At 36.0% G+C, this 15904-nt stretch overlaps 1 protein-coding gene across 16 annotated transcripts in view; it reads left to right on the forward strand.

The window, feature by feature from the left end:
• LOC114045671 (bromodomain adjacent to zinc finger domain protein 2B) overlaps nt 1-15904 on the forward strand; it is a 342755-nt gene that overhangs the window by 195481 nt on the left and 131370 nt on the right. For 14 of the 16 annotated variants that reach the window (XM_027865764.1, XM_027865749.1, XM_027865748.1 and 11 more), the window contains one exon: nt 14631-14819. The exons of the other annotated variants lie outside the window; for them this stretch is intronic. In XM_027865764.1, the coding sequence (XP_027721565.1) occupies nt 14631-14819 (189 nt within the window). The remainder of the gene's footprint in view (nt 1-14630; nt 14820-15904) is intronic. 16 annotated transcript variants of the gene reach the window in all.

Genomic DNA, 15904 nt, shown 5'->3' on the forward strand with positions numbered 1-15904 from the left:
CTAGGGAAAATAACACAAATAGGAGTGGTGGCCAGGGAAGTGTGTCACAGAAATGGTAAGTGGACTCATAGGTCAGCACATTGACACCAAGGTCTTTCCTGTAATAGTAGTATGGATTTGGTTATTGTTCCCATAAGTAGTTAGGGGGTGGGGGATGGGTGAGAGAGAGGTGGGAGGCAACATACTTGGCAGCATGGCACGAAGATAGCCAGAGAACAACAGCATTATGGTGGGGCTGGGCTGTGATTATTATACTAAATACTAAACAATTAGAAGGGGCCAATTTCATTATGCCAGGTCGAAGTGGAAGCTGGAGCGTGGTATGAAAATAACTGGAGAATAGCACCAGTAATGTAGCTTGTCGAGGTTAGGCATGTTATGGCAAATGCTTGCTAGCCACAAGCCCAGTGCCCAAAGTAGACGCAGGATTGTTGGATTGAGTTGAGGTTTTGAGGCAAGTCAGAGAGTGGCATGAAGTTGGCTGAGAGTGGCCATAATGCATGTAAATCTAGCATATTCTGAAAACTTGAATGAATGAATAATACATTTCATATCAACATTTCCAGTTTTATTCATATACACACTTTCATGCTAATTAATAATTTAGCAAAGGTATTTTATCTAATGTTATAATGTAGTATAATTTGATGATATTTTCAGATCAGTAATTTTTCTTTCTCTTTAGTTAAGAATGTCCAACTGATAGAACTTGATACTTGAGAGCAATAATTGCTGGAGTAGCTAAATTGGGTCAGAAATTAGCTAAATTTTCAGTTTTGAGGTCTTATTTTTTTCAAGTATGTTTAGAAGATGGCCTGAGCCTGTGAAAATACATCTTGCTAGACATTTTATAGAAACAAAAGTAAGCAATATTTTCATTTGAAAAACATGCTTTTCTCTCATTAAAAAAAATCAGCACTTTGGAGTCTCTATCTATCTATATGATAAGCCCAACAGATATTGATTTTAAAAAGATTACTCAAATGACAGCTTGAGATTTTCATAGTACCCTGCTTATAGGATGACCTAAAAATCATTTTATCTGGAGTTTAAGAAGTTCATTTTAGATTTACTACCTTTTGTTCACTTTCTATTAGCTTTTGATTCTCCAGAAAGCATCATACTTTATCAGTTCAATATGCATTTGTATACGAGAAAGGCTTTTACCCTGCCCTATTGTTTAAAATATTTATAGGTGTCAAGTATGAGGCCAGTGATAGCAATATTAGGCAATAGTAGTAGTTTTGTGAGTTTTGAGACTGCCATCAGATTAGAGCTAATGTTCCATTGCAACTGCAGAAATTTGCTGTATAAATCTTTTAGTAACAGCCTATAATCCTTTTATTGTCTATTTCTGGGATATATATGTAGCATTATAGATTCATGTATATAAAGTTTATTTAAAATAAAGCACAGTATTTTTTTTTGGAAATTCAGTATGGCATAATAGAAATGTGGCCTCATACCCCGGAAGACAACCTGAATTCAAGTGATACCTCTGACACATACTGTGTGACCCTGGACAGGTCATTTTGTTTCTCAGTGCTGGAGACAACTCTCTAAAACTATAAATTGCAGAGATAGTGCTGATTTTCACTGGTTTTTTTTAATTATGTAAGAGATCTCTTACTGAAGAAGTCACAGATCCAGTCTCCAGCCTTAATTTTTTCCAGCACATCTAGAAGCTTATATATTTGTATTCTAAACTCTCCGTGGTAGTGATTTTTTACAGTTGTAAAATTATATTTAACATTAAATAAATAATGTTAATAAATCCATATTCTAGAGGATATTGTAGGAAATTGTTCTTGCAGCAGCAAGTTTCTTTTTTCCTTTTTAGCACTTCCCACTTTATATGGGATCTTTAACCCCTTTGTATGTGGTGCCAGTAATGGTTACCCTTGCACTTGGGAGTATCTTGCACCTTCTCTCCTTCTGTGGTTCCTGTGGCCAATGTTATGTTAACCGAAGGTGATATGTTTTTTAGGTTTCAGACTGAGTCAATGCTTACTTTGATTATTAGAATGGAACAATAGCACAGATAACTTAAAAATCACTTATTTTTTTTTAACTTTGGAAAGTACTTCAGGAATTAGGATTAATCCTGGAATTCACAACACTTTCAAAGAAAATAGTGAAATTATCCTGTTAATTTTCTGCCCTTCCAACTTGTTCATCCTGTTTCTTTGATTAACTCCTCTCCTACTCCACACTTCTGGGGGAATAGATTATATTCCCTCATATTCATCAAAGTTAACTTGTCTCTCCAAACCCTACTCACTCCTTCCCTCAAGACAAGCAAATATTTGCTTAGATTTGGAGAGCTTTTGATTTCACCAATCAAGTTGCTGATTTAAGAAGATAAATATTTTTTAAAATTTGGAAAGATGATGTGTTGCCAATGTTTGAAAAACATTGCAGTTGACTGCATTTTAAAGGCTATGGCTTGAAAATTAAGTGCTAAGTTCCCACTAGCCACTGAGCATTCTTGATTTGTTTAATAGGGCTGAAGATCATGAAAGTCATTTCTCTGTACTCATTCCTCTGTAGAAGAATCAGCTGACCTTCTATGAAGATCTCCCCCATCCTTAAAAATATTGTCACTTGACCGGTGAGCTAGTTGTCAACTATACCTCTTCTCCCTTTCATAGACAAACTGGCAATCTGCATTTCTAACCTTCACTTCTCAGGCCCTTAGCCTTCTGGCTTCTGGCATTATCACTGAAGGAAAAGTGCTCTCTTCAAAGTTCCTATTGATCATCCAATTGGCAACTCTAATGGACTTTTCTCAGTCCTTCTCCTTCTTAACTTATTTGTAGCACTTGAAATTATTTACATCTCCTCCAAGACAACTCTTTTCATGCCACTTTCCTTCTTAATTCTTCTTGTGCCTGTCTGAATACTCCCTCATTCTTTACTAGATCATCATCCATATTCTACCTTGTAGTTGTAGATTTATACCTTAAGTGTTGTTCCTGGGTCTCTTCTCTATAGAAGTCAGGGGTTTTTAATTTGGGATCTGTGGACTTTTAAAAAAAATGACAACTATTTTAATATAATGGGTTTCCTTTGTGATTCTATGTACTTTATTTTTGCATTTCAAAACGTTAAATCTGAGAAGGGATCCACAGGCTTTACCAGATTGTCAAATGGTCTATTAAACAAAAATTGTTAAGAACCCCTGTTGTATACCACATCAATTTTTAATCTCATGAGCTGTCATGGGTTCATTTATCAGCGTTATGGAGATTACTCCCTGAACTATATGCCTAGTCCAGTTCTCTTTCCTAATTTCCAATCCTGCATTATGGACTATCCACTGGACATTTCCAATTAGATGTATTAATAGACATCTCAAGCTCAACATTTAATGATAGCAAATATTTATATTATGCTTTAGGATTTGCAAAGTGCTTTGCATGTATTTTCTCATTTGATTCTTGCAGCATTCCTGGGAGGTAGATGTTATTATTAAACTCTTTTTACAGATAAGGAAACAGAAGCATAGAAAGGTTAAGTGACTTCCCTGTGGTTACACAGCTACATTTCTATCAATTCTTTGTTCTCTTTTTTGCGAGGTCATAGTTAACAGTTTGTCCTTTATTGGCCAAGGTACATCCCACTGAACTCTAGCCCATTGGGCCCCCACGAACTTGCTGTCAGGTTCTTGAATTTTATCAGGAATAGTATCCTAGCTATTTCCTTTCAAAGTTTCTGGGAGGACAATCTTTGCTTTCCTTACCTCTTGTTTCATTTGGATGATTAGCACTTTATGTATGCAGCCTAGGATTGTAATCCCAGGGTATAAGGCAGCCTTGGACATTGTCCAAACTATTGTCACCCATCAGTGACAAATTGTAGAACTGTTCAAGTACTTTTGGGGTAGGGCAGTGAAGGTACACTGCCTTCCTTGCTAAGTGAAAGCAAATTGTTCCTGGCTCTTCTCTCTGAGTGGCAGTTAAAAAAAAAGAAAAAGAAAAAGAAAAATGCATTTGCTAAGTCCATGACTACATACCACTCTCCTTGTTTAGTGTACATCCTTTCATTATCGATTACTACATTGGGGGTGACAGGGACAACCCAAGGCTGCGCCTTATTTAATTTCCTATAGTCAGCAGTCAGATGTCAGATGCCATTGGCTTTCTTGACCAGCCAATCAGGACTGTTATAGTTGGAGTAGTGGTTTATGGAATTCTTTCCTACTCCAGTTCTAATATTAGGGCAGTGATATCCTTTCTCCCCTCAGTGTTTGGTGCTGTGTGATGATTCAAGCACATTGGAGAATGGGGGGGGGCACTAATAGATGGGAAACCATAATCTTCCTAATTACTGCAATGATGGCCAATAATCTCAGAGCTGTGTAGGAGTGAGGCCATTCCTGACAACAGGTTGGCATGATCAAATGTGATAGTAAATAATCTCTATTAGGCATTTATCAGTAAGGGAAGTGATAACTGTCTGTGATGTGGGCAAAAGGACCCTCAGAGAGGCTGGCTACATATACAGTTCAAATACTTCAGACAGATGGTCTACCTCCAAACCCATGCAGGGGAAAGAAGGAAGGACACAAGCACTTATTAAGGACCTGTAGTGTACTAAGTTCTTTACAAATATTGTCATATTTGATCCTCACAGGTGCTGCTTCTATCCCTACTTTTCAGTTGAGGAGAAACTGAGACAAATGATGGTTAAGTGACTTGCCCAGGGTCACACAGCTATGTGTGTGAGGCCAAATTTGAGCTCAGGTCTTCCTGACTCAAGGCCTAGCTCTGTCCACCCCACCGGGGAACTACTTATGCCTTGAAATATGCAATCCTGTCCCAAAGAGAATCCCTCCTACAAACCACTTTATCTTAATTGTACTTTATGGAGGATCCCCACTTATTAAGTGCTCTAAGTTTTGTGAAGCCCTTTCCTCGACAATTCTATGTGGCGGTAGTTTGCCAGTCATTATCCCCATTTTACAAATTAGGGAGCTGAGGTTTAAAGATTGGAACTTAGCTCTTTTACATCCTTTCAGGAAAAAATGGACCATATTCAGTGCAGTACCTAACATTCTACGTATTTCTAAATATGGTAAAAAGTGGAGGCTAGCAAACAATATAAAACCTATATGTTTTACCTGATTCTTCCCTCTCCAGAAAACATTGTATTTCTGATTTATTTAGGTTTTTAAATACATTTTTATTTAAAGTTTTATAAAATGTAAAGCTCAAAAAGTTACTCTAATATTAAAACCACATGGATATAAAGATGTTATTAGGAAGAAATGATTTTGATACTTTTGACTGGGGTCTTTTCCAAGTCCTTCATTGTCTAGAAAATCAGTCAGCCAATTAGCATTTATTAAGTGCCTACCATGTGCCAGGTCCTGTGCTAAAAGCTGGGCATGAAGAAGCAAAAGGGTAGTCCCTATTTCAAGGAGTTCAGTCATCTAGAGAGACAACTATGTACAGACAAGCTACATATGGATAAATTGTATAGAATCAACAGAGGGAAGGCAGGAGTGTTAAGAGGAATGAGCAAAGCCTTCCTGTAGAAGGTAGGATTTTAGCAGCTACTTGACAGGAAGCCAGAGAATCCAGGGAGCTAAAATGAGGAGGGAGAAAGTTCTAGGCATAGAGGATAGCCAGTGACAATGCCCCTAGGTTGGAGATGTGAAGAATAGCCAAGGAGGCTAATGTCACTGGGTCACAATGTATCCATTGTATTTCTTAAATAAGCAAATATGTTTAAATGTTGAAATTTTAATACTTCAATATTTTAAACATCACTTGAATTTATAGCCATTGTAGTGTTCACTTTGGTTATTATACTTAATGATCACAAATATTAATTAAATTATTCCTGTGACCTTTATTTGGATGTGCTACTATTTCCCACACTTTTCAGCTTGCTAAATACTGGAGGCAAATTTTACAGTGTTATGAAATTGTAGTGCATACAGTTTGAAAGTGCTTGGGATTAATGTTTGAAGACATGTTGCAACAAGCTTATGTAGAGCATCCCTGGCACTTAAATACTTGTATGTTCTACGAAATGACTTTTTGACTGTTTTGGACTTTTCCTGATTGATAAAGGACTTTGTTAATTAATGCTTCATATTTAAGACATTAGCTGAGTATTCTTTATAGTTCTTGTGAAAAGCCTTATAATATTGCAAATGAAGTTCATTAATATTAATAAAGGCATTTGCAGTTATCCTGTCTTGTTACTAAGACACCAGTACTATAGAAACGGATGCTGGCCTTTTGGGTAATGCTTTCAATCATTTATCTATGTGTTGGCTAGTAGAATTTAAAAGAGCTTTGCTCAACAATATTCAGCCTCTTTATATTGTAATTCAAGAGTCCTAGATAGTGAAGTTTTGTATTATTTTTTCATTACGCAAAATGTGCAAACTCAGTGTGCTAAATTTAAATAGAATTGAAAACTAAAATGAACACATTATGTAATAGTAGTTGAACTGTATTTGGATGTTAGTATCTGTTGAAAAGGAAATATTGTCTCCCCAAAATAGTTTTGATTTATATTGAGGTCTGTTGTCATATTGCTAGTTCTTATTTTTAACAATTGGTGGATGTTTACACCTAAGTTTACTTCAACCATTTTTTTTAAAGTAGAATTTGGGATTTGGAGTAATTTGACATTAGGTCAATTAAACATTTAATGAAAATTCTACTTCCCTGGCAAGCCTTCAATTTATAGACATTCATCTAAATTAATGGTAGTGTATTTTTGATGATGGGTTATTACAAAGTATTTTCTTTCCCCTAACAGAATGATACTACTACTCTCCATTCATAGGAGATACTTTCTTTTTTTGGTTTTTTTTTTTTTTAGGCAATTGGGGTTAAGTGACTTGCCCAGGGTCACACAGCTAGTTAAGTGTCTAGTGTTTGATCTGAGGCTGGATTTGAACTCAGGTCCTCCTGACTTCAGGGCCAGTGCTCTATCCACTGCGCCACCTAGCTGCCCCCAGATACTTTCTTTATTTAGGGTAAGGACTCTTCTTGTAAATAGTAGAATAGATTTTTAAGCCAGTTAGTTGGCCAAAGTTAAGGATCTAGGCTCTGGCTCTGACCATTAAATCATGTTGTTGTTGTTGTTGTTTTAAAATCAGAACAAAATGGCCTCATTGCACCCTGCTTAAATGCTACAGCCTTGGTCTCATAGAATTGCATATTCAGAGCTCAAAGGGACTTCAAGGACGTATAGCCCAACCCCCTCATTCTACAAAGGAGGAATTGGAAGGCACAGAGGTTAAGTGACTTGCCACTGGTCATATAGAAAGTGGCGGAGTCAGGATTCGAACCTAAGTCTTTTGACCCCCGTATCCAATATTCTTTCCACTGTGCCATGTGGACTTCTTGAAATTATCCAGACTCAAAAGATTTTTAGTAAATCTAATGAATTGCTGTTAAATTTTGAGCAGAAAAAAATGAGGTATTGAATTATCAAAAATTGTCAATAAATTGAATTATCAAAAAGTATTAAAAAAATCCTATAAATAAAGCAAGACACCTGACCATTTTAACTTTTAAAATATGTTCACATTGGAGCCAGAAATGAAACTAAAAAACTACTGTTTTAATATTAAAGCAAGTAGTAAGTCTTGAATAACCTCTGCTGACTATGCAAATAACAGTTAACTAAGAGATCTGTTATTTGACCAACCCTGGTTGATGAGATTGCAATGCAACTTAAGATTTTTAAAGTTGCTAAACAAATTGCTGTCCCACAGATTTTTTTAAGCTCTGTTTAGAATATGTGAATAAATCAACATTTGAAAAAAGTTTGCTGGACATAATTTCAGAGTTTGACTTTATTTTATCAGAAGGATTCAAAGAAATCTAAGGCAATTTACTTATAGCTTCCACTGTGCAAGATATTGTTCACTTTTGGAAGACTACTTGCTGATGATCAAATAAAAGTGTGAAAATTTATGATATACCACTCAAAAGGCATCATTGAATAGCAGATAGAACTTTGGAATTGGAGTCAGAAGAACCAGTTTCCAAGCCACTTTTGTTACTTACTTGATGTATGAAGTTGGTCAACTCATACAGTCTCCCAGCCTGTTTCCCCATCTGCAGTATGGCAATGAAAATGTCTTTCCTGCCTGTCCTGAGAGGTTGTTATGAAACAAAGCACTACACAAATTTATGCTACTGAAATTATGTTCCCATATGATTGGTTATTCCCACTGCAAAAAGAGCTGTATGTCTTAATCTGTACCCTGAGTCTGTCATATCTCTGTCAATAGGTGGTAACATATTCATCATAAGACATTTATAAGGGTGATTGGTCATTGCTTTGATCACATTTCCTAAGTCTTTAAAAATTGTCTTTACAATTTTGTTATGTATAAATTGTGCTCCAGGTTCTTCTCACTTCCTTTTGCATCACTTCATACATGTCTTTCCAGGTTTCTCTGGAACCATTCCTTTCATCATTTCTTATAGTTCTCACATACAGATGCCATAACTTGTTCAGCCATTCCCTACTTGATGGGTACTTCCTCAGTTTCCAATTCTTTGCCAGCACATAAAGTTGCTATAAATATTTTTACATATGAGTCTTTTTCCTCTTTCTTTGATCTCTTTGGGTAATAAACCTAGTATCACTGGGTCAAAAGGTATATACTGTTTAATGGCCTTTTAGGGCATAGTTCCAATTTGCTTTCCAGAATAACTGGACCAATGCACAGCCCCTTGAAAAGTGCATTAATGTACCTACTTTCCCACAGCTCCTCTAGCATTTATCATTTTCCTTTTTTGTCAACACATGAGACCATAGAAAGAGGGAGGAAAGTCCTTTTTTCTTTTTCTACATGCCCTCTTATGGGCTCATCAATTCTTATGAGTCCATTTGTCATCAATATTAATAATAATTATTACTATTACCAGTATTTATATAGTGCTTACTATGTACCATGCACTGTGCTAAGCACTTTGCCATTGTTATCTCATGTGGTCCTCACGACTACCCTGGGAGGTAAGTACTATTATTATTCCTTTTTTATAGAGAAGGGAACTGAAGCAAACAGAAGCTAAGTGACTTGGCCAGAGTCACACAGCTAGTCATTGTCTGAGGTCAGTTTTGAACACAGGTCTTCCTGACTCTAGGCCTACTGCTTTATTCACTGTACCACTGAGCTGTGTACTCCCACTCTTTCCTCTCCTCTCCTCAAATCATCAGACTCAAAATGTCCAAGACCAAACTAAACTTCCCACTTAGATCAGCCTCTTTTCCCATCAGGAGTCCTACCATTTACTCAGTTACCCAGATTTATAATGTCAGACCTATTCTTAACTATTCCCCCTTTCTTACCACTCTCATATGTGATCAGTTGCCAAGTTGTTGGTTTTTTTTTTCCATTCTACCACCATAATGTCTCTTACATATTCATTCCCTTTTCTGCACTCACAATCCCCACCCAAATTCAGGACTTCATTATCACTCACTTGGATTATTTTAATAGCCTCATTACTGGTTTTCTGACTTCTAGTACTTTTGTTCTCCAAATGATCATCAATGCAAGACCAAAATAATCTTCCTAATGATTAAGTCTGATAATGGTATTCTCTTACTTTAAAAACCCTTCATTGGCTTCCTGTTGGCTCTAGAATAAATTACAAACTCCTCAGGTAATTAGAACAACAAGAAGATAGCTAGCTAGCTAACTAGATAATAAATAGCAACAACTGGCCTTTATGCAGCACTGTAAGGTTTGCAAAATGCTTTATAAATATTATCTCATTCTGGGGGGGGAGGGTCACAATAATCCTATGAAAAAAGTACTGTTATCTTCCCCCCCCCTTTTTTTAATAGATGGAGAAACTGAAGGAGATAGAGGTTAAGTGACTTATCCAGGGTTACACTGTAATAACTATGTGAGGCCACCCTTGAACTCAGGTCTTCTGACTACAAGTCCAGTGCCCTATCTAGTGTCTTCCCTCTGCTGGTTATTTCCTATTTATCCTATATATAGCTTGCTTTGTGTATATTTGTTAGCATGTTGTTTTCCCCCATCAGATTGTAAACTCCTTGAAGGCAGGGGCTATCTTTACCTCTTTTTGTATCCCTAGCACTTAATGCTGTGCCTGGAACCTAGTAGGTGCTAAGTAAATGTTGATTGATTGCCTATCCTATTGGGCCAACTAGCTGCCCCTTAGGAAGCTTTGAAGGTTCTCCACAATCTGGCACTTAACTTTTATTTCACTTTGCTCTCTTTCATGTGTTCTACCTTCTTGCCAAACTGGAATGCTAGCTTATTCCTAGAGGCAACATTATACAAGGAAGAGCACTAGATTTGGCATCAGAGGGCCTGGCTTCAAATCCTACATCTGTTCCTCAGAGTCCTGTGGGACAATAAACTAGTCATTTAACCTCTCCAGGCATCAGGTTACTCATTTGAAAAATGAGGGTACTGAGCTGGCTAGCATCTGAGGTCCCTTTCAGATCTTAATCTATGTCCCAATGATCTTGCAAAATTCCACCTCTTACCTACAAATATAACAAATGCCTGGAATGCATTTCCACCCCACAGAATCAGCGCAAGTACCACTTTCTCTTACAATGTGCCCCAGTCACCTGGTTGTTAATGTATTCTCTGTCTCTCTCCAGGTTACTTTGAATCTGCTTAAGATGTACTTACCCAACAGAATATAAGCTCCTCAAAAGCAGAGATTTTAATTTTTGTCTTTGTGTCTCTTACACCTTTACACTGTTGCTTGCATTTAGATCACCACTCTATTTTGTAGATTTGAAAATAGCTGTTAATATAAATGTTTTTTTAAAAAGTTGGAAATAAGATAAACCTTTGATTTCAGGATGGTTCAACAATTTTGTATTAAAACCAGAAGATTTTTTTCCCTTAATTGTTACTACCACATCAGAAACTCAAGTGACAGAAGCATAAATGAATTTAAGTAGCCCTTCTATCCTATCTTGAATTTTAATAAGTAAAAATGTCACAGATCTCTTATAAAATCATTGTTGAAAAAGTAATTTTCCTTTCATTTGAGTGTGATCCTGGCTTAAAGAAGAAAGGAGCTAAATAACTTTTGCACTATCATAAATAAGAATTATATTTGGGGACCTAGCAGGCATGTGAATTGAGTTTAAAAGATAATAAATCTGACATTAGATCTAATGAGTGTTTTCTTGTCCTCCTAAAGAGATAATTATATTGTCTGATTGATAGAAATGTTTGACCCATTGTGTTTTAGTTTTAATGTTTGTTGAGTTTGATCTAACACATATGTGCAACTTCATTATAGAATACAAAGTAAGAAAAGTAAATGTAATTCTGTACATATGCATTCATATTCCCTTGAGATGTAGCAATAAAACTCACTTTATAATAGCTCTTCAAACTAAAAATAAGGATGAGTGTTCAGCTGTTGTTAGTGGAGTAGCTGCTGGATAGTATGTTTGTGGTTCTTGGTTTTAAAACAAACCTAGTAAAAAGGTATCTTTCATCTCTGATGGGTATCTTGACTAGATAAATTCTCATGCTGACACATGTATTTATTTTTAATGATTTATTTCTTACATTTTTCTTTTTAGCAATATTATATTTTAATTATATTATAGTAAAGAAAACTGTTTCTAGATTTTTATCAATGGGGTTATTTTTTTTTTACCAAAATTTGATTTGTACTCAGCATCTGTAATCTAGTCCTAAATAATGCTATCTGTTGTACAGATCTATCACAGTCTGCAGGAGGAACTTCTTAAAGGATTTTCCAACAAATAGAGTAGCATTTTACGGCATTCGTGGAATAATTGTAATTACCTTACCTGTCTGATATACTCACTTTATGAGGCTGAATCCTGGTGCTGAATGGAATAAAAACACATACTGAATTAGGTTACCTTCCTGTAGGGACAAGCAAGTTTTCTCCCTTAAATAAACTTTCACTAATTCCATCAAGGGACAAAAAATTACCTAAGTGAATGGTTCATCACTTTAAATTAAAAAACTGCAAGTGTATTAGTTTTCTTGGTTATTCCTTAAGATGTATCAGGCAAGAAACTAAGAAACTCTTTTTCCTAATTCTATGTATTTTTATTAGTATGGAGACCAATAGCTCATACCATTATTTAGTAAAGGGAGAGTATTTAAGGAGGATGTACAAAAAATATGAAGTTATTTTACAAATAGCAAGTAGATAGTAGGCAGGTTAACAATTCTTATAGCATTGATTTATAACGGTAATCATTGTGCTTTATATATGTATGACACTTGATACTTAAAAAACCCAGTTTTCACATTATATCTCATGTAAGCTCTGGGCTTGATCTCCCAACTCACACTCTGACTAATAATTGAGGTCCCCCTGATCAAGACTACTGCTCCCATCAGGTGTTAGAAGTGCCATCTCTACTACTATTCATCTTAGAACCCAATCCTATGTATTCTGTCTATGTAATCTAACCAATGATTAGTGCCCTAGTATCAACTGACCAGTTATCACCTCCTCAGTATCATCTAACAGCAATTATTGCATTAACACAAATCAACTGTTTTCTCTCCTCATTATGAGCTAACCTCAATTTGATTTTAGAAAGGAGTATGTCTTTCTTTCCATCAGATGTATCTATACCACTTGAATAAGTCATGGTAGTAGCAGAGGTAAAGTCACATCTTATGTTTCTCCATCTCCAGGCCTTTGAGTTTCTTCCAGTCCACATATACATTCAGGAATCCCTGAAACTATGTTCTAGAACTTTCAAATTTAGGATCACACATCCCTCCCTCTAGGAGGCTGGCCTTGTGGCTCCATGACAAAGTGATTGAGAGAGCTTGTGACACTGCTTTTCACTGCTATTTATGGTTCCCAGAGGTGAGGTGGAACAGCAGCCTTCTCCCAAGTTTGATCTATCTCTGCTGCTCTCTGCATTTAGCTCTTTCAGGATCTTCTGTGGTGGTGATGAGGAGACAATTGTAGAATTTGTCCCTTTCTTTTTTAGGTCTGACATAATAGGATAGCTGTGACCAGGGATGTCCTGGTAAATATTTAACAATTGGCTATCAAAAAATTAAAAAAAAAAAACCTGTGCACATGACATAACTTTTATGTTTAATGTGCATAATTAACATTTTTTCTATCACTTTCTTCCATCTAGACAATCAGCCAAATAATAAATCAGTCCCTAATTTGTAACATTTGATGATTTCTGAGGTGTAAGTGCTCATACTGAAAATTTAACAGTTGACTCTTACAAGCCAGTTTGAGTTGTCTTTAGTATATAACTAGCTGTGACTCATAGTTTCCTGATCCAGCTAAATCATAGCTAATATATATCCACAATGTTCAGGCCCATCAATACATTTCTAATTGCTGACACTTAAAGACATGCCGTTAGAAAGGGCCAGTGAGCATGTCCATAACCTCCATGTTTCTAAACAAAATCTCACCTCCCTCTAAACTCCACAGATTCTTATCCTGATTATAAAAAAAAATATAGAGGGTAGGTGAAGCAAAGAGAAGCTAATTCTTAAATCACTTTATATGTTAATGGTGACATACTCCCTTTTAGCTGTATAATTTCTTGTACTTAAAGCATGTGATTAGTTTTTGCTGATTTAAATCGATTCATCCTGTTTATGGTAGGAAAATCATGAGTTCTTGTATCAAAGGACCTGGGTTCAAATCCCTCCTCTGATGCTTATTTCCTGTTACCTTGGAAAAATGGATCAGTTTCTCTTTGCCTTAGTCTCTTCTTTCTGAAATGAAGGGATTGGACCACTAGCCTTTGTGGTCCCTTCAAGGTTGAGATCTTTGATCTTATGATCCTTAAAAGGATGAGAAGATTAGAAGAGTTTCAGTAGTCCATGGAACCTGATAACCAGGTTCTGAAGTGTTGTTTTCTAATTCCAGTGGCAAGCACGAATACTTCTTTCTTTGGGGAGTTCTTCATAACTCCTAGAATTGTTAAGAATTTTTTGGTCTTTTCCTCAATATATCAGAAGCAAGTTGTACACTTCATATTTTAAAGATAGAAACTTGATTTGCCTCCTTTCTTCTCGACACTCAGCTTTTGTGTACTGCTGAGAAAAATGCCATGTGGTGAACATGAGATTCTCTTAGATCTATTGAACCATGGATGAGGAGGTTGGGGACTCTTTGACTATGGATTCCAGGATTATGAATTGATGACCTGTGTCACCAATTTCCATCCTGGGTCAGTGTATTTATACTCCAAATCTATATTCCTTTGAGAGCATGACCATAATGATTTTTCCTTATGACGAAAAATGTATTAATACTCTGGAATAAATTTATTATGAGAAAACAGGTTTTGAACTTATTCAGGCCATTGAATTTCATTAGCAAGAACTATTTCCCCAAATTAAACATCTTCTCAGGTCTCAAAGCACCAAAAATAAGAAAAAATGTAACATCCATTTTTATTAATTCTTTTTAGGATATTATTTCATGTGTTTAGAAACACTTTGTTTTCTCTAGTCTTTTAATAACTGAAATGCAATAGAAAAATGTAAACTATATTTTGGAAACAGTAAAATCATAACATTTATCCAAACATGAGGGTTGAAATCACATAAACAACATCTGTTTTGGTAGTACAATTTTAAGTGTTTTTTTTTTCCCCCTCAGGACATTTATTCAGAGCAGCTGGGGATCAACCGTTTAACCTGTCCACAGTGTCGAGTGCCTTCCCAATGGTCAGCCACCCAGTCTTTGGTCTACATACAGCCAGCTCAGGGCATTCAGAATTTGGTGGTTTGGGGACACTTGGTACCCCTACAGCCTTAGCAGCACATCCCCAACTAGCACCTTTTCCAGGTAAACATCTGTTACAAAGAGTATTCAACTAAAGAAGGAACAATTGAAATGTCCTAGTCCTAATAGGCATTTGATTAATAATTATTTTTATCAAGAAGTCAAAGAAAGAAAGATTAGACTAACACTTGGTGTGCTGGGGGGAAAAGTGTCTATCTTTTGGCAGTAAACAGTATGTAGAATATGCCTGATTCCTATCTTTCATGTTCAGGAGCAGGAAACAGGCCCCTTCAGTGGCTACTGAAGTGGTTAAAACTAGAGAAATACACAGTTGTACTAAAAGACTGGGAATAAGCCAAGCTGACATAGGTTGTGTGCTTTTTTTTTCTTTGTTTGTTTTTCATTTAAAAGTACTCCATTTAAAAAATATGGATTTTTCTAAATGCTTTAGCTGGAAGCCAAAGCCCAATTCTCATAATGAATATATTTTTCTCTTTGGGGCACTTATTTCTTTTATGTTTAGGAAAGAAGATTATTTGCCTCTTGGGTCTATTCTAACTCTGAAAGTCTCTAGCTCTGACTAGATTTTTCTGAGATTGGCTTGATTGAATCTATACCTCTCTTCACCTGTTTTGCTTGCATCTGTGCTATTCCAAAGTGCTTAACAAAATTTCATTGCAGGAATACATTATTTTTCCAGTTTGGAGAGCTGTTATTTCTTGTAATTTACTTGTACTTTTCTTTTTTTATCCTTTCAAATCCAAACCATGTTGTTCTAATGAGCATATAACCTCTCTGGGCTTTAGTTTCCTCATTTGCAAAATGAGGTTAGATGAAATGACCTCTGAGTTTTCTTCCCATTCTATATCTGTGATCCTATGTTTTAATCAAAATTTTATAGGTATGAGTTGGATTTTGTGTGCACAAGGCTGTCTGAATTTTATTCTAGCTCTTCCACCAATGTTTGTTCCTTCTCATAGGGATGATTTATAAACTGTCAACTGTTTTAATCTTAGGAAAGAAATACCTCTCTCAAAACATACATGAAGGACAGAGGGTTGAAATGTGTGTTTCCTACTCTTTTCTGCGATGAATCAAGATTGTTTCACTCCAGAATGCTAGATTTTAGAATTTGATGTAAAAAATCA

This window comes from Vombatus ursinus, unplaced genomic scaffold, assembly GCF_900497805.2.
Source record: "Vombatus ursinus unplaced genomic scaffold, bare-nosed wombat genome assembly UNPS02014779.1, whole genome shotgun sequence".
Classification (NCBI taxonomy): Eukaryota; Metazoa; Chordata; class Mammalia; order Diprotodontia; family Vombatidae; genus Vombatus; species Vombatus ursinus.